Raw genomic sequence first — 26,820 nt, 5'->3', positions numbered from 1 at the left:
CAGATCAGAAAAAAATGACTCCTTTTTTATGGAAGTAAACATTGAAAACTACTTCCTCTTTTCTTTATAAATAAGTTGTATGCCAGTCTTTACCATTTGTGGCACCAACAAATACATCACATAATGTTGATTAAGAAAGACCAAGTGATGTTTGTACACCAATAATACATTCATCTCCTCCTGTGGTTGCGTGCTGTAAATCATGACATCCTGCGATACGTAACAAACCGGCACCTCGGTGTCTCCTAGATAAACGCGGTGGAAGAAACAGACCGGCCATCTCCGACAGAGGATCCCACACATCGTCTTTACCGCAAACTTGTTTTTGTTTGTCGTTCTTCCAGGAGTTTGGAAGAAATGTCCTTTCTGTGGTTTTCTCACAACATTTTACATATTTCTCTTTAGTGGTGATTAAATTAAAATGACCACATTGAGAGAAATATAGATACATAGTCTTTGGTTAGAAACATATACTTCCATTTGTTTAGTTGATTTTTTGGTGTGATTACTGACATGTTTCTATTTCACTACAAAGCAACATTAGTTTTTTTCTCCATTGCTGTGTTTCTATTAGGAAGATTTCTTTTGATTTCATTCTTTTTAGGAACATCAGCCAGGTGTTTGGCTTTCAAATGTTCCAATTTAGCAGATTTATCTCATCACTTGAGTCCAGAGTTTCTCTTCAAATTAATTCACCAAACCATCTGAAAAACACTGAACTTCACATTTTCTAAACTGTACTTTATGAGAAAACATAAAAAATTACAAACTTTACATTGACGGCCAGCAGTTATCTTTCTTCCTTGCTAATAATTAAAGGAGCATTTGGAGTGTAAAGATACAAAAAGACATAAAATCTGAACATGAGCAAACCGTTTCAAATTGAAACAGAGACAAATAAACACTGAAAGGCAACAGAAAACATTGGCATATTTATACTGGCCATTTCATAATCCTGCTCTAAATCAATTTTGCTTTTACTTTAAAGAGATTTATTTACAATAAACTCGGCTGTAAAGTGAAGAGAAGGTGTCACAAAAAGAGCGACGCCTCAGCATTAAAGATACTTCAATGAATGAACTATTGGAGCTAATCTGACCAAACGCTGCACGGCAGCCAGACGGGTTTCTGTTGACAGATTATTACTACTAAATACATAGTAGTATATTTCATCTTCTTTTCTCTACGGATGCGTTTTCATCAAACAGACCATCTTGAAGAAGTAATTTCTACTAATGATGTACTTCAGGCGTCTTATTCCTTTGTTTTCATTTGAACTCCATGCATCATTTGGCAAGTTGAGAAACTGGCTCCAGAAATATTGATACCAGATTCGGTTCTGATAGAAAACATATCGAGTGTCGATGAAAAGTTAGTTTTCTACCTCGGTAAGAATTTGGTGCTGTGTGCTACGTCTTGCTTGATTATTTATTTTAAATTCTATTTATAATTACTCATCGTACTTTCTGCACCGTTTCTAATATTTGTCCACATGTTTAACTGAGATAGTCCACTTGTTGTTTTCATCAGTCTGACTTCATTCTTTCTTAAACTACTGGAGCTACTGGTGTATTTCAATGAGCTGCACTGGTGCAGAGTTATTGAACTTACATCACAATATTTATGCCTGTGTTAAAAAATTTCTTTTTAATGATTTCAAGCAGCAAATACTAAACCTCAGATCGGTGCCTCGCAAGAAGAAACTGTCTAAATTGGTCGTCGTTTCTACGTTAAAAATATCAATATGATATTCATGTGTGTGTGTTATGAATTTCTCCTTTTGAACTGAATTGTTCACACTTTTCTCAGAAACACCTGTACGTCCGCATCACATTTCATTGGATTCTGGAATGCTCCGCTCCGTTCTCGGGTCCTGGGAGTGGCTCGGTTCGGCTCGCTGTGCAGACTGTGGAAACGTTGGTTCCGTAAACTGGGAGCCAGAAGATTTACCGGGAGGTAAAAAAAGAAAAACATTTCCAACTCACCCGTCCGGCTGATTCCAGCAGAGCCGCCGCCTCGGCCCGGCCCGTCTGCTGGACCAGCTTGTAGAAGGCGCCGTCTTGGTTCTGCAGCAGAGCAAAGGGTCGGTCTAATTCCTGGATGATGCCACCGTCAAGAACCTTCAGGTACAATAAAAGTAAAAGTTATTTGTACAGCAGATTTCAGCAAAATGAAAATTCAAAGTGATTGATATGAGAAAATAAAACTAATAAACAACTGAAACTTTACATTTAGTCGCCATCGTCAAGAAAAGAAACATCAAGTATGTCGGTCAATGTGCCTCTGCAACAAGAACCGCTGAAGGAAACGACATGAAAACCTCCAAAGATGAAATGAAAACAACTTCCTTCTTCACTAAATGTCACATCAGATTTCATCAATTGGAGATTCACTCCTTTGTTTAGGTTGTATTTACCCAGAATACCCTGCGCTATAGTCCACTTCCTGCTTTTGGAGTGGTGTCTGGTCCACTTGGCAAATGATTTCTAACTGCACCAGAATTCACTTCAACCAAACTGAAAATGACCTCCATAGGAAAACCACAGTTGGATTACAACTTCCCAGATGAACTCCAGCTGGATTCAAGAGGACCAAACGGCCCAGGTGAAACGAAAGAGAGAGAGAGAGAGAGAGAGAGATCTACCAATCAGAAGTCTCACCAGGATCCGGTCGCTGTCTATGATGGTGTTGAGGCGGTGAGCGATGGTGAGAACGGTACATTCCCTGAACTTGTCCCGGATGGTTTTCTGAATCAGCTCGTCTGTCCTGCAACAACAAAGATGATCTGATCGGGCCTCCGTGTGTGTGTGTGTGTGTGTGTGTGTGTGTGTGTGTGTGTTTCTCTCCGTAGCGTACCGGGGGTCCACGTTGGCCGTGGCCTCGTCGATGATGAGGATGCGGTTCCTCCTCAGGACGGCCCTGGCCAAACACACCAGCTGCCTCTGACCCGCGCTGAAGTTGGAGCCGGACTCGGCCAGAACCGTCTCCAGCTTTCCCGGCAGTTCCTCGGCTACGGACTTCAGCTGGACCTGAGGGAGACGGGAACGTCGCCGACGGTCGTGATGTGACGCGGTTACTAAAGAAGACGTGGTGAACACTCGCCTCCTCCAGAGCTTTCCACAGCTCCTCGTCAGAGTGCCGGCCGAAGGGATCCAGGTTCTTCCTCAGCGTGTCGGTAAACAACACCGGGTCCTTCAGATCGGAGGGAAAACAAAGACAACAGAACCGTTAATGATCCTCTCTAGTTCTGTGCTGCAAGGCTGAACTAACTGATGCACTGATGTGCAACACAATATCTACTTTAAATCACCCTAAAATTACTCATTTCTTTGTGTCACTATTTGGCACTTTATTTAGTTTTAGATTTACTCAGAGGGAAGAGCTCACAATAATGTCCTAAAGTAAGAGCAGCACAGGTTCAACATATTTCACTCAAGTTACTGTAAAAAATAGACGTCCAATAAATTATTTCACAGTAAAATTGTTTTTTGATACAAACTCTACTCAAGTACTGAGTAGCTGATCAAATGATCAATCATTTAATAATTAAAAATTACATCATCAGAGAAACCTAAATTTAAAGTTGCATGTAGATTTTAAGGAAAACCAGCCAGATTTCTTGTGGGAGTAACAACAAATAACTACGTCAGGCAAAGTCATTCTTAGAAAAATCAGTTTCTTTCAATTTAAACCTGATGAAGCTTTAAGAAAAACTAACTGTGTGCGTCTGTGTTTGGTGAATATCTGGTTAAAAGATGTTTAAGGATTGAAAATTCTGATATTTTTATTAAATTGCTCAAGTAAAATTAAAAAGTATTGCTTGTAATTGTAAATGTCACTGTTTGTTTGGTTGAGTTTTTTGGTTAACGTTGTGTTTTTCTGTGTACTTCCTCCCTGTTTAAACCTGAATGTTGTCCAGTTCCACTAAAGTCAAAGAAAATGGCGACAAAGAAAAACAGCAACACTGATTTTAAAAAGTTACATTTTAAGTAGCTTAAAGCAGCATTGACAACAATAATTTCCAGAGCAGACTGTAGATAACTCTTGGTGGTAAATCTTTGACCGGCTGAACACACAGCGTGTGTGTTTGGGTCCTGAAGAACCTGGTCCAAAGTCCAACACCAAGCTGCTCCCAGTCAAACTGGTCTCTTTCCCCTCACTACCGGGTTTAAACTGGTTATTGTTTTTCTAACATAATCGCCGGATGAGGTCCGTTTCCAATCACCTGAGGAATGATGGACATCTTCTGGCGCAGGTCGTGGAGGCCAAGGTCAGAGGTCAAAACGCCGTCGATGTAGATTTTCCCCCGAGGTTCTGCCAGGCGGAACAGAGCCGAGATCAGAGAGCTTTTCCCGGCTCCGGTTCTTCCGACGATCCCCAACTGGAACATCATCATTTGGAGAAAGAAACTGGGATTATTGGTTTGATGTAAAATCTATGTGAACTGGAACAAAGATTCTTTATACAAATAAAAACATAAAGTGCTGGATATGTCTGTATTTTTTCTGAATGGCTGAGAGGTAACAAAAAAAACTATTAACTATCAACGATTAAAATAAATCGTCTGATATGAAACGTTTGTGTCGTGAAAAGTTCTTCTGCCCTATTTGTCACTTCGATAAAGAAGAATGAGGCAGTTTCTGGTAAAACCTTTTCACTCGGTTTAATTGTAGCGCTGATGTCTTTGAGGACCAGCGGACCGTCTGCGGTGTAGGAGAAGCTGACTGTGTCAAAGGTCACGGCGCCTTCGCTCGGCCAATCGGGAGGAGGACGCTTCTCCGTTTCCCACGGTGCTTCGCTCTCCAGCTCCGTGTACTCCACCGCTCGCTCCACCGACGTCATCTGGAAATATGACAAACGTTTTTAAATCAGTGTCAAAGAATAAAGAACCTGATGAGATATAAAACATCCTGTGTTTAGAAAGCGCAGCTAAAAGGACCGCCGCTCCATCCGTGACTTTTATTTGGTGAACGTCGGATTAAAAAGAGAAAAGAAATAAATGTTTATGCAGGTTTTCCAGATTCACAGTTACATCAGATTTTGACGAATTAAAACAAGTTTGTAGCAAAACAGAAAAACAAAACCTGAACCGACGCAGAGATCATAAAAATGTGATATTTTTAGGAAATATCACACAAACTTCACAGAGAATCTCAAGGAAAAGTTGCCGTTACTCCTCCTCTTTAAACATGTGATAAATACAAAACAAGATCCCTTGGAAAAGTTTTCAAATTGTTTCCCATCACAGTCTAATTGTGAAAAGGATGAAAACCTTGATCCCAGGGTGACGCGTAGCAGTGGCAGCGTCGTGCTCCAGGAATATTTAGAAAATATTATTCAGGTTTTCTATTTCCTTTGGAAAACTGAGTCAAATCTAAAACAAAATAAATTCTTCAAGATGAGCGACACGATCTCCCGACATCCGATAAAATATGCTGATGGTTGTCATTTCAATTTGAGAGAATCTGGAAAAGCTTAAGAGACTTGGATTTGTTTTGCGTGTCCTACATTTCCTAAGATTTCTGATCCGGTGTCGCGGTCGGAGCGCAGAGGCTCAGTTGCTCCATCCTGAGAGACTGGAGAGAAACAAGTCTGCAGGTTTAAATACTGGGATGCAAACAGAAAAGGTTCACAATTTACTTTGCTGTGAGATTCTGCAGCAGAAGCTCTTAGGATATTTCATTTTGACTTGATGAACAGCAGTTTGCATCTTAACATTACGTACCATGTTCTCCACCTCTGCACTTTGTCTCACGCTCCACTGAAAGTTTCCCACCAGGGTCACAACGTAGGTCAGAACCAGTCCCACCTGCCCGGCCTCCAGACCTGTGAACAATGACAATTTTCTATTCTCATTGAGTTGTGAAACTCTTACGAATATTTCTTAAAGTATATTTTTTCCAAAACAGTTACTAAAGTAAATGTAACAAACTCTGGATATGCTTAAGGTTCCAAGCTTTTATTTGGAAGGGAAAACTTCTAGTTTAAGTGTTAAAGAGCAGCTTAGCGACAAAAGACAGGAGACAGGTTTGAACGGAGCTCAACGATTCTAAGGAACTGAATCCTGAGAATCAGTTCCTCAGATTCAGGTGAGAACCGGTTTGCGATTCCGGTCCTAAACCTCACCGTTTCTGAACAGGATGCAGCCAAACGCCGTGAAAGTGATGAATATGGAAGAAATGCTGTCGAGCCGCAAAGCGAACCATCTGGAAGTCATCAGGAACAGAAACCAGGCTTCTGAAACGCAGAAAATTTACAATAAAATCAGATTTTCTGACACACGGCAGCAGGTTTATGGGGAAGGCGCCAAGGACCTGAGTGCAGGTCCTGGTAGGAGTCAAAGGTCATCCTCAGCCTCTCCTCGGCTCCGAACGCTCGGATCGTCCACAAACCCTGAAGAGACGACGACAGGTGGGAGAAGACGGGACTGCGAGCTGCAGACATTAAATTAATACCAACACAACTTGTCAATCTTTTACTGTTTTATTGGGATTTGTTCCGGTCGGCGGACGCACTCGTTGACTCGAGTCGCTTGACGTCCCGAGACGTGTGCAGGTAGTAGCGCCTCAAGTAAAGGAAGAAGAGGAGCAGAGGGACGACGGGGACGAGGATGAGAGGGATGACTGAGGCGGCCACCGCCACCACGCCGACGTTCTGCAGAAACAGCTGGGAGAAAAAAAAGAAACCAGACGGTGATGAGAACCGTGGAGGTTTTAAAAAACAAATACATTTAACTAGATTTCACAATTTACCTCCACAATCCTGACTGACTCGTTGACATTTAACTCATTTTGAATAATTTCCTGTGACTCTTACAATATCTTATCTATAAAGTAAAGATTTAAATCTCTATTAACTTCATATAAATATATAATTTAAATACATATTATGAATAAAAAAAATTTCTTCTGGCTTCCCCTGCTAGTTTTTTAATTGATTTTTTAGTTTTTATTGATTATTGTAGTACAATAGTTAAGAATAGTTAGTTGCATGACTTTTTGCAAGAAACTTAAATTTGAGGTTTTCATCATAATTTCTCATTTAGGAGAAACAGATGATAAAATATATCGTTTTTTCTGTTTTAATGTTTTTGTGAAACATTTTAGTGGAAAGTTAAAAATGTTTCCTTTTAGATTGGTTTTCTAAAAAAAGAAAATCCATGACTAAGATTAAAAATACGACATTAATGAAAGTTTTTTGACGTATTCATTAAGTTCTTCACCTGGTAAAAATCCACAAAGGTTATGGGCAGCATGGAGTCCATTTGGCCAATGTCTTTAGAAAACCTGTTGAGAATTCTTCCTAAAGCAAAAGAAAACAAGACACGACGTTTTATCCGTGCAGCATGTGAATATGTCTGTGAAACAACATTACACAACAAAATTATTAAATATTACCTAATATTTTTGTCTAGTTTTTATCTTATTACAGTTTAAATAAGAGAAAATTACCTTACAAGTGAATATTAAGGAATTATTGACTTAATTTAAGTGAATACTTCCTTAATAATGATGGGAAAACATTTCACTGACAGGAATAATTAAATAACCTGCCAGTAGAACTACAACTTTTTATCAAAAAAAAAAGCTACTATATTTTCCTGAAAAGTTACTTTGTCTTATTTCAAGTGTAGTAAGTTATTTGCACTAAAACTAGAGAAAAATACTTGGTAATGTTTGTTGTTTTTGCAGTGGGAAGGCTCACCGATTGGGTTGATGTCAAAGAAGTGAACGTAAGTGCGAAGGACGGCGTTGAACATGTTGTTGTGAAGATTCTGGGCCGATTTCACCAAACCGTGGAAGATGAGTAAACTCCGGACAAACCCAAAGACCACGGCGGCCGCGGTGAGACCTGCGGCGAGCTGAGCGTGAGTCTGATGCCGTGGTTACACGCGCAGAAGGTGAGGCTCACCTGAGTAGACGCCGAGGTAAAAGGCGAGGTGAAACTCGGCGTCTGCTGGCGTGGCGTTGACGCCGTTTCTGATGCCGACGACGGGAGCCGAGCTGTTGAAGACGTCGGCTCTCGCCCTGGGAGCCACGCGGAACGGAAAGATCAGAAACACGCCGCGCAGCGGCTCGCGGCACAAACATTACGGTGACGCTCACCAGTAAACCAGCCACCAGTCCTGCAGGATGTAAGCAACCTGTGGAACATCAACAAGTTCGTCAGGAAATTATTACAATTATGTTACTGTCATTCTATCTATTATTCTTGGTGCGTTTTATTAAGTATTAAAAATAAATTAAAAGATGAAAATGATTAATTAAATTCCTTCTTTAAATGAGCAAAGGATCCATCTGCTGCTAAATTAATACATCAAACGTCAACATGTGAAAAGCTCGACCCATTCTGCTTCACTTACCGATACACTGTACGGATGATCTAGTGATTGTTTTCTGGATTAACCCATTAGTTATTAAATGCTAAAAGTGTAGAAGATAAACCTTTTTATTTTTATGTGAAATACAAAATGTTTTGTCTTAATCACAGCTCTGACTGTGTTGCTCTTTCGGTGAATTTATCTTTCTGGAGTCTGTACTCTCCAGTTAATGATTAACCAATTACTACATTTGTTGACAATTATTCCAATAATTGATTTATCGTTCCAGTCTTACTTGTCTTGTTCACAAATTAACCGTATTTTGTCACATGAATAATTTATTCCTTCAGTCTTCACTCCAAATCTCCAGGTTTCCTCCATGTTTTATGTCAAAACTCCAAGCTTACATACGAACCATAAAACCTGAACAGTGAATTTTTCACCAATACTGTAGTTCAACAGGAATCAAGTTTAGCATCGCTATGACAACACAAACCTCTGCTACGACACTGATGACAACAATAAGCAGCAGAACCAGCGAGTTGCAGCCGGCAGTGAAGTACTTGAGGTAAATGTGGCTGTTGACGTTTCCTTCTGCTCGACTCTCCTCCGCCAGCGTTGGAGCCGCTTCCGCCTGCACGACGACGCACAACACTTTCAAAATGCAACCATGAATTAGAACTGAAGGAAGTTCACTCTTCTACACATGAATACAAGTAATAAAATTGTTCAAGGGAAATAAGATATATTTTCATTTCTAGTTCTTGGATGCCCCGCCCATTGATGTCGCCCTGGGTAAGTGCCCATATCAAAAACTGTGACTGTATTCATGTTTTTAATAAAACGTTTTATTGTCTCAAACCAAACATGTCTGGAGATTCTGTTTTCCAGGAATGTTTAAAGGAAGTTATTTTGGTTATCTTGTTTCGGTGATAAAACACAGGAAAGCTGGAAAATGTTCACCTTTTGTTGCTTTCTGCTGTCATCTATCGCTGTCGTTCGTCGCTGTTATCTAGGTAACCCACCGAGGCTTTTAGGTGAAAGATTAATCTGTGCTATGTCATATTAACGCTGATTAATCACATGCGTTAAAGTGTCGATAATCCAAAGTTACATGAAAAACATTTTTCCCTTATACAATCATCAAACTGTCATTTTTTTAAATATACCCACAGGAGGTTGGTCAGAGTAGCTGGTGTCCGCTGGCAGGAGGCTGCTGTGGGAGGAGTTGGTCCACTGACTGTGCAGAGACAGTTTATCGGAGTCCTGCTCCTCGTCTTTCCTCAGCAGTGAAACCACGTCCAGGCCGGAGCGCTGCAGCTCCTCGTAGCTCCCCTGGCCCGTGATGCGACCCTGCAGGGAAGGAAGCCGACACAACCGGCTCGTTTCATTTTGACCCTTGAATCGTTTCCATCCAGATGTTTCGCGCTTTCTTTTGAAACCGGTGCTACGCGCCACAGCGAAGGGAAAAGAAACAGTTGAAGAACAACTCAAAACCACTTCTTTTCTCCCGCTCTCTGTGTCGGCTGTGCTACACAAAGACTCGTTGCCATAGCAACTGAAACAGCGACACCAAAAAACACTCAAATATTTCCCACACAAACAACAAAACATTCAGTCTGTTACAGTTTCATGTTTATAGGCTTTATGTTTAATGTGTGATTATTAATAAGCAGCTAATCTGGCACAGTGGTGCTCCACTGATGATCTGTCACAGTTTTTATTTTGTGACTAAACCACAACAACCAATTTCACATAAAATCTACATGCTAAGGTTGACAAAGTCAAGCCAGCATAAATAAACTACTTCTCACTCCCTCCCTATTTTTTTTTCTTACTTAAAACTTTTTCCTGACCTTGTCATCTACTTTTCATAGCGTTCACAATTAGTAGCAAAGCTCTGCGTCCCTTTTTCCTTTTATATGTTTATACATTTACGATTTAGGGTGTTATGTTGACAACGTAACGGCTAAAACCAATGCTAGTGATCGTTAGCGAGCAACTTTTTGCCCTCCAGCAGGAAGTTGGGTGCATGACGTCACACTGAAACGGATCTATACAAAAAGAGAGCCGTGGTTTCACCATTCTTACCTCCCTGAGGACCAGAATCTTGTCTGCGGCCTTCAGATACTGCAGCTGGTGCGTTACCAGGACACGACATTTGTTTTGCAGCAACCCGCAGATGCACCTGCCCGTCGACAGCCAACCGATTAACAGCGATTTAGAGAAATGAACCAAGGTGTATTTATTTCACCCTGAAGGGGCGAAGGAGCGTGGCAGCCAGAAACAAACACAGACAAGTCATAATCCGGCCCTCCGGCATTTCCTGTTACTCTGCTGCAACAAGTCAACATAAAAAAAGCTAAAACTCGGCTATAAAATCACTAAAAATGCTTTTTAATACAGAAAAATCAAACATCTAGGAATTATTTACTAATAGCTGTCAACTACTGTTCATTTTGATTTTTAATAACCTATTTCTTACATAAGAAAATTGTAAAACATTTATGATTGATGAATAAAAGAGAAAGTTTCACTCACTGTTCAAAAAGATGCTTTCCAACTTCTGCATCTACGGCACTTAAGGGGTCGTCCAGCAGGTAGATGTCTGCGTCCTGATACACGGCCCTGAACCAAACATTTTTGCTTTAATTACTCCATCATGTCAGCTTACATTTAGTGCAAATATATAAAAATATCAACAAATATTTGAATCAGAAGGATTTAAAGAGAAAGTATCCATGAAATGTCCAGACTTCCTATTAGGAAATGAGGCAATTTGTGGTTTCTGTGTGAAACTAAATGCAACATAAAAAATGTCTCGTCTGATATGGTTTCTTTTTCTTTATGAAGCTTGATGATGTCAGCGACTGTCTCCACACCTGGCCAGGTTAAGCCGAGCTTTCTGTCCTCCGCTCAGAGTGGCTCCTCTGTCCCCGATCAGAGTCAGATCTCCGTCAGGAAAAAGCTCCAGATCCTTAAAAGCAACAAGATTTAAAAAAATAAAAAGGTTTGAGCTGTAAGACGGCCAACAATCTGTATTACAGTTCTGTTCAGATAGAAATAACCGTCTAGAGAAGCTACTTGTTGACTAAACAAAAGAAATTCAAAGAATAATCAATACATTCTTACATACTTCACATCTATGGTATTGTTCAAATAAAACCCTGTTACTCTCATGCAAACATGTGAACGCGTCTCACCTTCTTCAGAGCGCAGGAGCGCAGGACTTTCTCGTACTTCTTCGGGTTCAGCTCTCTCCCAAACAGGATGTTGCTGCGCACGGTTCCGGGGAAAACCCAGGGCTGCTGCGAGGCGTAGGCCAGCTGACCTTTGACCGTCAGCGCGCCCGTGTCGCGCGGCAGCTCTCCCAGGATGGCACTCAGCAACGAAGACTGAGTGAGGAAGAAAAAGTTAGAAACAGGAAGGCGGAAAAGTTTGACCAAATAACTCTGGGTCAGGGGTCGGCAACCTTTTCTACTCAAAGAGCCATTTGGGACCGCCTCCCAATAAAAAGAAAGCACTTGGAGCCACAACCCATTTTGACGTCATATATATAAAACCTACAGTATATGCTATGTACAAAAATCGATACTATGTTGCGTTTATGAAATCAACGAACTGCTGCAGAGAACACAAAATTTTATTTCTGCATGTAACAAAACGCATTTTACACTTTGTTGATGCTCAATTTCAAACAAAATACCTTCTGTCTATTTGGGTCTTTGTATTTCAGAAATAAAAATCAAAACTTACCCAACCCGCTCTGAAGGAAACATAGAAACAGAATGTAGTCACCTGTCCTCTTATTCAGGAGATAAAAATCAAAACTTATCCAAATATTATCCACCGGCACTGAACAAACCAAGCAAACCAAAAAATGAATCTGCTTCTGTGTCCCGTCACGTGTGTTCGGTCACCTGTCCTCCTGAATTAAAAAAGTGACTCCTGCTCGCTTCAGCCTTTCTCATCAGCTCCGAAACGGCCTTTTTTCTCTCCTCTCCCTCGGGATATTTTTTAGCAAAGACAGAGTGTTTGATCTCGAAGTGTCTTTCAACATTTGACTTCTTGTTGTTTGTCAGTCTTTCGCCACATATTAAGCAGAAGGTGAACCAGTTTCATCAGCGGTGAAAGCAAAATGATCTGTCCACGTAGCATTAAAAGTTCTGCCATCTTCAGAATGTTTCCTTTTCTTGGATTTATTCATGATGTATCTTCCAGGCCAGGATCAAAAAGTCAATAAATCAGTGCGCTAAAAAAAATGCGGTCTGCCAGACATGTGGGGTTCGCCAGGAATGCCTGTTGCACATCGGCGGACATGACGTATATTTTGGGTGCTAAAAATGTTCAAAACTTTTTGTTTTAATGTTACAAGTTTACCATAATCTTCAGATTTAGAAATTTATTTTAAAATGATTTAATTTTAATAAAATATTCTATTTTCCAAAGTCACTGGGAGCCACAACAGAAGGATGAAAGAGCCTCACGTGGCTCCGGAGCCATTGGTTGCCGACCCCTGCTCTGGGGTGTTTAAACTTTTTGTCACATGGGCCAAAAATCTTTTAATTGCATTTGGGGGCCAAACAAAACCTGTCCAATCGTCTGACCTCTGACCTCCCCGTTACTGACCTTTCCAGCCCCTACGGGTCCAATCACAGCTAAAAGTTGATGCGGTTTCACCGAGAGAGAAATGTTCTGCAGAGACGGAGAGTCCAAAGTCTGGACAAACCAACAACAAAAGATGAAATTCTTCCCTCCAAACATTTTCTAAAAGCTTTAAATCCCTGTGGAAGATTTTCCAACCTTGTCCCAGTAGCAGCTCAGCTTCTCCATCGCCACGGCGCTGTCCTTCATTTCCTCCAGGTGCAGTTCAAAGGTTCTTCTCTCGACTTCTTGTAACGTGAGGAAATTCTGGAAGGAAGTTAATAAACAGAAGATTTTCACCAATAACAAAACGCAGCAGACATTTTCTCCTCCAGTCTTTTATTTCCCACTTCTTAAGTTACAAAAATCCCCACCGAAACCAGAAGCTGTCTTGGTTTTTGTTGCGCAGGACGTTTAGTTTTAAGCCTGGAATGATAATCAATTATACTGGACAATAAATTGTCCCAGAAGTTATTATGACAAAAGATAATATTGTTGTTTTGAGACCATTTTCAAGTAATATATTAAGAAACTTTAAATTCTAAAGAATGTTTTAACACTGGAACTGGAAAAGATTTCAAATATGCAAAATAAATAAACAAGACAGCAAATAAAATGAATTATAAAGTCTCTGTAAACAATTTTTTCCTTCATAAAACATGTTAAGGTGGAACCAAAACAGCAGACTGAAAACTTTTATCATCCAGTTTTTGGTAGAAAAAGAGAAAAACAGTAAATCGTGCAAATGGAAATGACTGAGTTTGTTTTAAATTATTGAGAGAGGTTTCTAACTAAAGTACAAACCAATTCTTTGCTTTTTACAGCTTTAAACATTTTCTTGCGAGCGAGCCAACTTCCTGATGTGTATCAATATGTAAATAAAACGTTTGTTTTACCAAACTTGATTGGATGGAAGTCTTTGCGTTCAGAAACGCCTCGTTTCTTTGTGCAGATATATGAAACAAATCTGATGTTCCACTAAATCCAATCACTTGACTGCAGAAGCCAATGAAATCCAGACGGGTCATCGGCATGTTCAAGCTTTGTGACGGGATTTGTGTAGGCCACCAGGAGAATTTAAAGGGACGAACCAGGTCGGCAACAAAACACGGCTTGGCCTGTTGGCTTTTAACAAAGTTACATTGTTGTAAAGGGGCCCAAAAAAATACGACCACCAGCCTGAACTGTTAATACAAAGCAAGACGGATCCCTGCTCACATCGACTGCGCCGTCTTTTGACCCCGATACCCGAATGTTGAGTCTTAAAAGTATCTTTTTTTTTAAAGATATTATGGCACAGACACGTCTGGTTTGCAACTGCTTCCAGTTCTTAGTAGAGATGAAAATAATGTTATTAATTTGCACTGTTAAATTTATCTTAGTGATCAGAAATTAACCTTTACTGCCTAAATCGATTTGCAAATCCATTAATATCCATTAATGTGGATGGCACAAGCTATTGCACCCAAAACAGACATAAATGCAGGTATTTCATCTGAAAATATGCTAATTTTAGCATGACTGGGTATAAAATCGATCACTAGATGGCTGGAATAGTGGTATGTGTAGAATATGCATCAATCAGCATTAAGGGGATATAAACGATCCAAGCTGCTCAAATCCTGAATGAACAGATTTTAAATGTTTTGACCAACCTACTGGTGTATTTAACCACTAAATAAAATGTTTGAATCCAGTTTGTAGTAAAGTTGAAGATTACCTTAATCCTATGAACGCTCACAATGGTTTCTGACATCTTTTCGATGGCGAGAGGGAAGAACAGCGCGACGGTGAGCTTTATGGTGCCGTAGAGCGACACGGTGACAAACACGCTGCTGGCGGTGATGGCGTTCCCCAGCAGAGCGTAGGCGGCGAACGTCACGAAAACCGTGATCTTGCTACTGGCGAAGAAAGAAGCCATGTTGAGTCCTCGCAGGTAGGAGCTCTTCAAAACCTGGCGGATTTCTTTCCTGGAAATATTGGACAGAACGCCGCGAGTGAAGGCTGGAAAACTCAGCTGGTAGATACCAGAAGTTAAAGTGAAATCAACTAAATAAATAACAATCTGACGTGATTCTGCAGGCTTCAGTTTTCAGCTTTACCCAAGGCTGTTTCTAAGGAATAAGATCAGGACCAAATCCTGCACATTTCAAATATAAATCTGCTGTAAAGCACAGATCTAAGGACAGATTTATTCTCCGTCCCTGGAGTTTTAAAGAAAACCGAGCCTCCCATCTAAAACGGATCATATCTGGTCTGTAGAGAGAGAGCGCTTTTGATGAGATAAACTTACATCCATTAATGCCAAAAATGAGCATTTATGACTTTATTATGAGGGCATGATTTGGTTGGTTGTCATCATATTTGTAACATCTAGAAACTGATTTTTTTTTTCTCATTTGCTCAGGAGAAAGTCTCTAAATCCAGTTTTTTAAGAATAAAAAATTAACAATTATAAAACAATTAAATAAATACATAAATAAAGACCTGGTTTTAGATGTGAACAGCTCTTGGGTAGAAATTGTTTTTTGTCTTTAAACTCCAGTGAAAAACATGAACATATTAAAATCGTTCTGGACTAAAACATTGCTTCGTAACACTAAAGCTCGTCTTGTTTCACTATAATCCAATTTATTGAATTTGTTTTTATTAGGAAGTCTACATAAAAACATTTCTAACCATTCAAATCAATGTTTATGTGTGAAGAGGTAAAAGGAGGACATAATTTTTTAATTCCACACTGAAAACAGTTAAAGTAACTTCTACGAAAGCCGCTCCGTTCACCGTGAAATCGATTTTTACCGTCGGACTTCAGTGACGAGAGCCGACAGCGGTTTCTCCCAGGCGTACATCTTGACTATCCTGATGCCAGACACCACTTCGTTCATGATGCGGATCCGGCTGTCGGTGAGGACGGCCGTTTTGCTCCTGCGGAAACGCGAAGCTCTTCAGGTTCCTCAGGAAGAAAATGCTTCTATTTCTAATGTGAAAAAAGAAAACTTCCCAAGATGCTTCTTTGGTGTTTGCAGGAATCCGGTTCAGTCCCAACATGCATTATTATGACTCATTATTATGCAGCGACGACCAATTAAACAGCAAAACAAACTAGTTTCACAACATTTGAATGGGAATAACCTCTAAAGCGAATTTGTCCACGTTCAATGCCAGGATTTAACACGGCATAACAAAAATGGAGAGAAAGAAAACATTAGAAAGCTTCACATTAAAGGATTTCACAAAAACTATGTTGAGTTTGTAGTTTCCTTTATATATGCTGCTTTTCAGGCCCAGAAAAATATTTGTTATTCCTACAATTATTACTATTTGCAGTTGTTTTTTCTTATTTCCTGAAATAATAGAAAATTTCTTTAAAATATTAATATTAAAATTGTCGTTCTTTCCTTTAAACCATTAAATACAAATTTTTTGAGTTGATATTTCTAGAATCAGTTTTTTAAGAGAATTGTAGCTTTTTTGCGGCTCCAGAGAAATAATATTTGTGAGAACTGAAAGTGAAAATGGCTCTCAGGGTTTTAATGGTTAAAGCTAATCTTGATTTTACAAACATCACATTTTAACTTTAAAATGTGTGTGTGGCGTACGTTTGCATCCGGTTCGCATTTGCAAAAACCCCAATAAGATGTCAAAAGGTTTTCAGTTGTAATGTGACAGAAAGGAGGTTGAATAATTTAGTAAAGTGACTGAAAACATTTTCATTAACTGAAATAAAAGCAGTAATTAATTAACTAACCTTATTAGCCTTTTGAACTGATGTGAAATTTATTTTTCTTCTCCACACAAGCAGTTTACGTCAGCTGTCCGCAAAATGGCGACAGCAAAAGATGGGAGATGGATGTTCAACAATAACTGAAGGATTATTTTCGAAATGTTATCTTCTGTTGAGCAATCATAACCAAATTGATATAAACACAGGGTTTCCCCCAGTGTATTATAAGCCTGGCGGGCCACCAGGCTTTACTTGTGCCCCCACCAGGCTAAGCATTGCTTATGTATGTAAGTTTCTTTTTAAATGCTTTCATTTTTAAGCCTTTATTGTTGGTGTTCAGATATTATTCTTCCAAAAAAACAAATTATGAAGTGATATTTTCAAATTTCCTGTCAACTTTAAACATTTTTTAACTCAAAAACACGACAGGCTGCTGGATGAATGACCGCCCTAGCGCCCAACCACCGTGGAAACCTTGAGACATAATCACAGCTGAATTCTGCACTTAAAAATGAACCAAAGCATGAAAAAACTAAAACACACTGTAAAAAAATGAAACTAACTGAATTATACAAAAATGTCATAACAAAATAAAAGTAAACTAAAACCCTAAACTATTAAAATCACATTTTATAGGTATGAAGAGTGAGTGTTTCTGTTTCTCACCTGAAGATGCCAAACAGTTTTCCGAACCACGTCTGAACCGGCATCATGAGGGCGATGGCGGCCACGCCGGCCAGACAGGAAGGGCCGATTTCAGACCACAGGAAAATGATGATGACCAGCGCCTGGAGCGGTCCAACCCACAGGTAGTGCAGGTTCAGTATAATCTACAGGGACGGACAACACCAGTGAGCGAAAACATGAATTCACATTGGACCGCTTAGCTTAGCATTAGCTTACCTCGTCAAAGCGGTTTACATCATTAGAAAGAAGGTTGACGATTTGCCCGGTGGTTGTTCGTCCCATCGAGTCGCTGCTGAGACGCAGAGCCTGGTGAGAGAAATTTTACTGTCAGGTGACGGAAACTGGACCAATTTAATCCACGATTTCTGTTGCAGATCGTCCAAATATTTCACTGACCTTCTGGTAGATCACGTGACACATGGCCACTCGAATCCTCATGCCAACTCGGAGAACCTGATAGTAGTAAAGATGTTGGAGGATCGTCAGCGCGAAGGTGGAGATGGACATGGCAGCAGCAAAGCCGTACGCCGTGTGAAGACCAGCAGCATCGTCTGGGTTATAGTTCTCAAAATACTCAATTATTTTCCCCAGAAGAAGAGGTTGGACGACCTTAATGGCTTCCTTTAAGAGAAAGAAAGAAGCTGTTAGTTTTTAATTAAACATGCAACCTTTTGAAGCTAAAATGGGAAAACATTTAAGTATTAAAAGAGAAAATTTATGATAATATTCCAATTTATTTACATTGGAATATTAACCCTATTTACACAAAATAAATAGGATTTGATCTGTTTCGCTGAACGCATCAGAAGCGTAGCTGTGAAATGGTTCAAATTTGGAGATTAACTCTAGACGCATTTGTTCTCACAGCCTTGTGTCTATAAAAATTTATCCACTTAATGAAATAAACATTTATTTAAAAGATTACTCCATTTCTGGTTCTTGAGTACCAACATTGGATTCACCTTTTCTTCATCAATTGGCTCCTTTACCTCCTTTAGATTAAATGTTGGTCAACCACATCTTTAATTCAGGTGTGTTGATGCAGTGACGGATCCAGAAGTTGTAAGAAAATATAATTGTGAAATTATATTGTCGTACAATATAAGCCTTGTACAACAATATATATATTTTTTTTTAAAAAAAAGGTTTTTTGATAAAAAGCTTTGGTGCCAGATGTAAGAAGCCATTTTGACTTGAATCTTGCTTTCTAACTTATTATCATTTAAAAGCTGTTGTCTGTATTTACCCAGCTGATCTTAGTCTGAGAATAAAGTTGGTTTTATGATCTTAAACATGTAAGTGTGATAACTTGTTTTTGAAGCTTAGAACCCAACAATACATGAGAATTTAATTTAGCTACCGTATCCAACTAAAATAAATAAATCCGTTTCTGATAACACATTTTAAATTCAATCTGTGATTTAGGACACAAAATATAATTTAAGGTGTAAATATAAATCCAGAAGTGATTAATTATTAATAAAATATAAATAACTTCCAGAACATACCAGTGAGAATACATACAGTCCAGCCAGAGCGTAAGATTTCCCATAAGCCTTAGCGAGAACTCGGGTCAGTTTTGGATCCCGGAGTTCCTTTCTCGCACTTCTTACTTCTTGGGTCCAAATTCTAGGAGAAAACAAATGGATTAATATTTTATTAAAACAAATAAGTCTCCAACAAAAGCCTTTCATGTTTACATAGAGTGAATAAATGTGAGTTTATTTGCTGACTCAGCGTCCAGTTTTAAGTCCTGAGGTAAATGCAGCAACAGTGAAACTGGTAAATCTTTACTCAGAGCAGGTCAAACATTAACATACCAGGATCTAATTAGACAACATTTCAAATCTCTTCTTCAAGATGGCAATAGAAGATAGAAATACCTTTTATTATCTCACAAACGGGAAATTCAGGAAAACATTATTTTTACATTATTATATCTTTCTGATTGGCTGTCAGTTAAATTTATTAATCTGTTTTGATTGTTCAGACAGAAAAGAAAAAGTTTTCTGAATGAGTACATCTCAACTTTATCATTCACACAAGCTAAAGGGCTTAAATATCATCTAATGATCTTTATCATGTAAAGCACTTTGAACTTCCTTGTTGCTAAAATGTGCTAAACTAGACTGGAGATTCACCTCAAGAACAAACAAACTCCATATCACCAGTCTTATCAGATCATATTTGTAACTTCGCTCCATTACCTGTCTTGGCTTTTACATATTGTCAAAAATAAGTTAATTTCTCCCAATATGATTTACAGAGACGCTAATAGAGGTGCTAACCAGTTTTCATATCACCAAGATAAGACCTGTTCCTTAGGTTAGCTTGTTTTCAGTTATCTTTGGACTTAACCAGGCTACCCAATGTTGGTGATGTTGTCAAGAACTGGATCTACAAGAAAAACGAGAGCTCACTCATCTGTCAAAAGGTAAAAACGGCTGTCGGACATAAAAATGTAAATGTAGGAATGTAAAGGTAAGAACCAACAATTGCCAAGACTCATTGATCCCATTTTTTTCCAAAGACAATATTCCAAACAACTTGTGGTCTTTCAGTATGTGAACTTGTGTCTTCTCCTATAAATAAATAATTGTTCTGGTTTTCTTTCTTCAAAGGTTTTTGTACGCGCTAAATGAAGCTTGAAATGTTTGAAGCAACATTAGTTGTTGAGTGTTTGGAGGTTTTCCTGAGCAGTGCAGATTCTCACCTTAGGGCTTAATTAATGCATTAAGCAATAGAGCTAATCTTTAGCTCGACTTGCAGTCCAAAGTCTAACAGAACATCAAGCAGTAGAAATGCAGCTCACTGTTGATGCCTGCATGGATCCCCAATGTTTTTGTCAGAGGTGCAACTCTTGACCAAACCCAGACAAGAAAACGAGGCAAAGAAGTTGGTGTGCTAATTTCACAGCACACAAAATTATTAAATCCTTTTGAACTTTCACATTTCCTCAAGTAAAATAAATAAACTTCAATGCATTTTATCAGCACAAAAATAATTATGATGCAACAGTAAAAGGGCATATTTGTTAAAATATCCTCCAATTATCTTAAACATAGAGCTGGACGCAATAAGTATTAATAGATAATACATAACTCTCACAGCGCGCTAAGCTAGGTTGGTTTAGTCAACTACCTCGCTCACTCTTTGGTTACCTAGCAACCCATTAATTCTTTGGTTACCTAGCAACAACCTGTTAAGTAACTTGCGCAGCAGCAATTTAAGGTTTTGCTACTGTGCCTAATAACTGCTTAACGTTGTGGAGTGAAAACAGGATAAAACAGGAAAGGTCAGGCCACCAGTATGGCTTCGTTTAAGCTGTTTAAAACAAAAAAACAATCGATAATAACTATTGATCGACTCTTAATCGACTATTTGTTCTCGCTTTGCCTCCTCAGATAAAGGATGTAACAGAACTCTGCAAGTTGCTCAGAGCTTGAGGTAATATTTATAAGCTAATCCTGTTTAAACGTCTTATCTTTCTCCCTGACCTGTTATGAGGCCATTTGTTCTCTCAAAAAATAACTAAGGTGTTACCAGAAATAGGCCTTCAATTGCAACCAGTCAGCTATTCTGCTTATTCCCTATATTTAGGCCAAATGGACGGATTTAAATTAACAAAAATACTAGTGCTTTACTTTAAACTTATACAATAAACTGCTTCTTATTCATGTCACATGGCAGATAAATGATTCATCTCACAGGGCATCACAACAGTAGAGTTTAACAGACTCTTATTATAGAAAAAGTGCTTCAGGAAGCACGACCACAGAGATCAGATCTAGTTAAGAAGGAGAAATCTTTACGCAGCTCATCTCTTCTCCTGAACAAGCTGCCAATAACAATCCTAAAACTCGGACTGGAAATGAGAGATTTGACTTTCTGTGTCGCAACAAAAACATTTCCAGGGAAAACGTACGCCGCAATCAAAGCTACGCGTGGTTCAATCCGTTACGTCCACCAGGCTCGTTTGGTGGGGTAACATTAAAGGAGACCACACAAAGAATTTCTGATTAAATGAAAATTTAATTTATTAAATTATACTAAAGAAATAAAGCCTGGAAAGGGAATTACTTGAAATGAGAAACCAAAATAAATTAATGCAAAACCCATAGCCAACCAGAAATAAGCAAATGCAAAACAAACCTAACAAAACTCAACCATAAGATACAAACCAAACCAAATGGGGTTCTGAGGAGGGAGAGGGGAAAAGCCTCCAGTCTGTTGCAGCATGGCAGCTTTTAAAGCAGCAGAGCAACAATCAGGGAAAAACATAACACCTGCAGAAGGCCTGGATCCAGAACCCTACAAGGAAACAAGGGCAGAGACCCACTGCAGCCGTAACAAATCAAACACAGTTGTGTGTTATACTGGGAGGGTGAAGTATATTTCAGTTACTGGGTTTTGTTCAGAATAAAGATAAAAACAAATTGAATTAAAACCCATCAAGAAAAAGGATTTTATTATCCCTAAACAAGAGTAGATAAACTTTCAGAGCCACAGGACGGTTTGAAGAGCGAAACTAATCCAGATTAAACCAGTCTGGATCTTCCAGATCAGGTGGAAACTCAGCTTCCATTTTGGACCCACCCATAAATCTCTGCACGTTTTGAACCGACTCGGTGGTTTAGATTCATTAGTGAAGTAACCGGGTCTGCGTACCTCTGCAGATCTTCTCCCAGGTTTTCGGAGCGATCCTCTGGCAGAACGTCGTACATGTCGTTCTCGTTGAGTCGCTGCTTGTGACCGCGGCGCATCAGCGGCGTCAACCAACTGAACCAGAACCACAAAGAGTCCAAATCAACCCAGCAACACCGAAACCACCACAGCTGTTTATACATCTGCAACTAACCGCTATACTAGCTACCAATTATTCTGACTATTTATCTTAATTCTGCAGATTTTTCATTTAACCTCTTATGTTTTTGTAATATAGTATTAAAAATATCCTAAAAAAGGCAAATAAACAAATTCCTCCTTTTAAATAAAAAATAAACATTTTTATTGCCTAAAATGCAATAAAAACTTGAACTGTGCCACTTTTTTGTACAGTTTCGGCTCAATTACAAATCAGAATTATTTTTTTGGTCATTTTACTCCAGTTAACAATTAAATTACTAAATTAGTTGACTGTTATTCCAATAATCTACAAACATGGAGACGCAGCATTCAGCTTCTACGTACCACAAATCTGGAACAAAGTTCCAGAAAACTGCAAAACTGCTGAAACACAGAGTTCCTTTAACTCAGAGCTGCCTTTGATTGACAATAAATGGAAGATTGACCAACATATTTGATGTTTATTGTAGATTTTAATGACCTTATTTGACAAAATGTTACGTTTGTTATTGTTTTTCCACAATGGCTGACTGTGTGATGTTTTTATTTTTATGTCTTCATGATGTAAAGCACTTTGAAGTGCAGTGTTGCTGAAATATGAGCTACAAATAAACTTGAATGACTTAATCACTTCATCCCAATTAATCTGACAAATTGTTTCAGACGTAGTTTTTATGGATCCTGAGAGGCAAACTAGACTTATGAGTTTACATCCAACCCAGAAACCAAAGTCTAAACTTTGATCAAATTAAATCGATAAGTTGTTGACTTTAAGCTCAAGCAAACTTGGGATATGCAGCAAAAACAATAACTGAATGCAAGCTTTTAAAAAATATTAATCTAAGAAACGAAGCCAAAACAAACATCTAAACTAAGTCAAATAGTAACTATGAGACCAGTAGAGTAAAATGAAAGAAGCTCAAAAACACATAAAGTGGACAAAATATAGTTTTTCCTGCAAGAGTTTGTAAAATTCCTCTTTAGAAAAGTAGAGGACATTTACAACGTAAATAAAGTTATTTAAGAGACTTTTTTTCTTTTTAAATTAAATTTAACATCATCTTAGCCTGATATTACAATTTACCAAAATATACTCAGAAAAAAATGAGCAAAAAGTATTGCCATTTTTTCATTTGATCAAATTAAATACAGATTTAAAAGTCAATAATCTCTTACAAAGATCCGTCATGTACAGACGGAACGTTCAGCGCAGCCGTCAGTCCTACAGTCTTGTTTTCATTTTGAATATTTTTAGCGGCGGCCTGAGAAAATATCTGCAGTTATTCACAAAGTTTTAATGCAGAACCAAAACTGATTAGCACCGATCCACGGTTCGTTTGCAGTAATACTAACATCTAAACATTTCCTGGCTGCAGTAACGCGCCGCGCTGCTTCTCTTACCAGAGGAAGAGTTTGGAGAAGAGGCTGGCGGTGGCCAGCGGGTTCCTCCTGCCTCCTTTCTCCGGGTTCTCCATGCTCGGACTGTCATCGGCTCAGCCGGCTGCGCTGATGTCCGGCCCTGGAGCAAATCGCTGACAGGACAGGCAGGCAGGCGGGGACTCTGCGCAGCTGCAGCTGCGCCTTCGCAGTCAGCTGGTGCGCAAATGGCGCAGGAAAGCTGGAAGGGAAAGTGAGATAGTTCAATTAGCTTCACTGTCGGTTGTCTTTCTGTAGCGAACTATGGATTCTGGGTTCGTGTTTACATATTTCTTATCACGTGACCCGAGTCCAGCCAATGATTGCGGTCGTGAAAATCACATGAAAAACGCTTCACCGCGTTTGAGTTTTTAAAATTCAGGCTCAGAATAGGAATATTTTACACAGATAGCGCAGCAAAACAATGTAGCACTACGTCAACATATTTTAATTCAAGTAAAAAAAATAACCATCTAAAAGTATTTGGTAGAAAGTCTACTCAAGTACTCTGATTAAACTGTCATTTCATATATAATTATGTAACCAGACAGACCGAAATATAAAGTTAGGAGGAAATTTGGCATTTCAAGGACTGTCATGTTGTGTTGAACTCTCCGAACCCACATGCAAAGATACTGTCAGGAGATCAGATTAAAGATTTATTTACAAAGACAAATGGCGTGTAATGCAGGAGCGGGAGCCGGGCCGGGCGTGTCAGCGATTAGCGGGATTCGGGTGGTCAGCCCGGCAGGGTGAGCTGATCAGGGTGATCAGGGTGGGCGTAACTCGTCAGGGAGCGCAGCGGAGTGGGAGCCGAGGGGTTTCACCGAATCCTCAGACGGAACTGCAAACCCCGTACTTCATATGGAGAGTGCAGACAACAGGAGCCTAGGAATCACAGAAAGGTGCAGGACAGGTAAGCGGCGAAACAGACTGGATGTCTTTCTAGAGATCTCAGAACCAGATGCACCACAAAGGCGACAACACGAAGTACCGGGAACCCGCTCCAATTACGCTCCCGCTGATGATCCACAGGTGCGCCGAAACACACCTGTGGAGTGGGTGTGTGTGTACGCCAGCGAGCTCTCGAACGCCACCTAGAAGGAAACCAGAGGAACTGCAGAAGCCGAAGATCCTGACAAGGACAAAAATAACAATTTATAGCAGTAACAAAATTAAACAAAAGACGCTCCAAATGTTTACGTTTTGTTGACAGTTGTTGCTGAAACTACAAATAAATTTGATTGATTGATTGATTGATTGATACTGTATCAATGAAACAAAAATGCTTTAAAAATGCATAAAGCTGCAACTGAAACCAGCTAATCAATGTTATGACTTTTGATTTTAGGTTTCCAATATCCAAATGGGATCAAAGCTTCTTTTAGCAAATATGACTGCAGTCTAAACAGGAAGCATCTAAACAATCACTCACATTGGTTATTCAATTACAACACACAAGGAGAGCCACAAGAAAATAGATTTTTGCCATTCTGAGATTTGAAAAAGTTAATTGAGAAAATAAATATAGGTGCAATCTTAAAAATGCTATTTGTCTCTCTTTCCTTTTCAGAACACTAACAAATCTGGTATTTCAGTAATCTCAGTTTTAATTTTCTTCTTATTTTACATTAAAATCAGGAAACAGAAAATATGTTTTACACCTTAAGGCTGATGTATTTAGAACAATAATTAACTTTACATCATTGGCAGTAACCAAAAGGCTCTTGGACTGAAACACATATTGTACAGGAGGAGCTAATTTATGTGTAGATTAGGTTATCATTCTTTTTACCAGAACACCAGCTGACCAAACGTGCTAGAGACACCACCGCGGTTGCTAGGTGACGGGCTAGGGTCTGCTGGGGTTGCTGGGAAACTAGTACTTTTTCATGAATATTAAGGAATTATTTACTTCAAACAAACTCCTATATTTTGCAGAAAAGTTACTTGTGAGTTAGTTTTGTTTTATTTTAAGTGTAAAAAGTGAAAAATCTCTTGTTAGCAGGAGTTTTGTCCTGCTAACATCAATATAACAGCTTAACATCACAAATGCGAATTGAGATTTTTTAACATTTGTCTGTAAATGTATCCATATTACTTTGGTTCTGGTTCTGGTTGAGACAGAAAACAAAACTGTCCTGCAAAACCAACTTCTGAAAATAAAATGACAGGACTGCGTCAGTCAATTGTAACATCATAGAGGCATTACATATCGCCACGACCGCTTCAGCTGCACAAATACCTGCAACCTGACGTGAGGAAGCCAGGAGTGATTACAGCAGATGTGTTGTGACACATAAAGCTCTGTGAGGTCTGATGTAACGTGACTTTAAGACAAGAGGACGTCTTAATGAGCTCAAACTGAAATACCTGCAGTGCAGGTTCTGTCCTAACACGTTATTACGTACGAGACGCTCCATTCCTTCAGGAAAACGTCTCTACAAGCTGAAAACAAAATATTAAGAGAACGGTTTAGTCTCCTGTCATTACCAGATTTACTTTAGCGTTTAATTTACTCTCTCTGGCAGAAGCAGGAATTTTATTTCCCTGTAAATGAGTCCAAATGTGAACTGTATTTATTGTGGCTAAAGGATTCATAGAGCTTCAACGTTTTGGTAATGCAAAGTTTTTTTACTTGGGATTTTGTGTGAGAGAAAATATTTTTTTTTTTAAATTTCCCTGAACTGTTGACCAAGGAGAAGAAAATATTAAGAGTCCAAAGAAATTTAGCTAATTGTGTATTTCTCATTTATAGATCAACGCAGTTTTTTATCTTCTGATTAAGTCTGTCGCTATAAGCCAAACGTAGCAAACATAAGGTCCGGGGGCCACATTCGGCCCCCACTAGGTGTTTATGTGACCCGTTAGACTCCATAGCGAGAGTGTTTTCGTTTTGGGCCAAAACAAGAACATGAATGCTCTTAAAGGGCCGGTTGTGATAAAATATGTTCACAAACTGCTAAAATATAAATTATTTCTTAAAATTAAATATTATTGAACATCTTCTCAGTTCCTCTGGGATCTTTACAATAAAAAAATCAAAGTGTTTGATACTATAATATTTCAAATATTTGTGCTTATTTATTACGGTAAATTTGACTTTTTATTACTCGCTGTAGATCCTGGACTATAATCTGACATTTCTGACAATCGTACTTAGTAGAAGTATGAAATTATG

General features: G+C 39.0%; 1 protein-coding gene across 3 annotated transcripts; it reads right to left on the bottom strand.

Moving 5' to 3' along the window:
- Positions 1 to 505: 505 nt before the first annotated feature.
- LOC116715895 (multidrug resistance-associated protein 4-like) lies at positions 506 to 23,981 on the bottom strand. 3 transcript variants are annotated; one of them, XM_032556612.1, is made up of 31 exons: positions 23,625 to 23,973; positions 22,047 to 22,157; positions 18,887 to 19,007; positions 17,775 to 17,999; positions 17,595 to 17,684; positions 17,358 to 17,521; positions 15,767 to 15,892; positions 14,685 to 14,934; positions 13,124 to 13,231; positions 12,950 to 13,039; positions 11,524 to 11,715; positions 11,203 to 11,297; positions 10,862 to 10,948; positions 10,412 to 10,508; positions 9,494 to 9,673; positions 8,817 to 8,954; positions 8,106 to 8,143; positions 7,912 to 8,027; positions 7,705 to 7,851; positions 7,223 to 7,302; positions 6,516 to 6,666; positions 6,315 to 6,434; positions 6,127 to 6,237; positions 5,726 to 5,826; positions 4,651 to 4,842; positions 4,226 to 4,381; positions 3,103 to 3,192; positions 2,857 to 3,029; positions 2,661 to 2,766; positions 1,986 to 2,120; positions 506 to 1,906 (listed from the first exon to the last, which is right to left on the bottom strand). In XM_032556612.1, the coding sequence occupies exons 1-31, from the start codon at positions 23,696 to 23,698 to the stop codon at positions 1,829 to 1,831; spliced, it is 3,942 nt and encodes a 1,313-aa protein (XP_032412503.1). In that variant the 5' UTR covers positions 23,699 to 23,973; the 3' UTR covers positions 506 to 1,828. The 3 variants fall into 3 exon arrangements, with proteins under 3 accessions (XP_032412503.1, XP_032412505.1, XP_032412504.1); XM_032556613.1 differs by lacking the exon at positions 506 to 1,906 and having other exon boundaries at positions 1,952 to 2,120; positions 2,661 to 2,761; positions 23,625 to 23,981; XM_032556614.1 differs by lacking the exons at positions 18,887 to 19,007; positions 22,047 to 22,157 and having other exon boundaries at positions 23,625 to 23,967.
- Between the last annotated feature and the right edge of the window lie 2,839 nt (positions 23,982 to 26,820).

The sequence above is a fragment of the Xiphophorus hellerii genome, chromosome 24 (genome assembly GCF_003331165.1).
Source record: "Xiphophorus hellerii strain 12219 chromosome 24, Xiphophorus_hellerii-4.1, whole genome shotgun sequence".
In the NCBI taxonomy this organism is placed as follows: Eukaryota; Metazoa; Chordata; class Actinopteri; order Cyprinodontiformes; family Poeciliidae; genus Xiphophorus; species Xiphophorus hellerii.
This window is presented reverse-complemented; position numbering and strand designations above follow the sequence as displayed.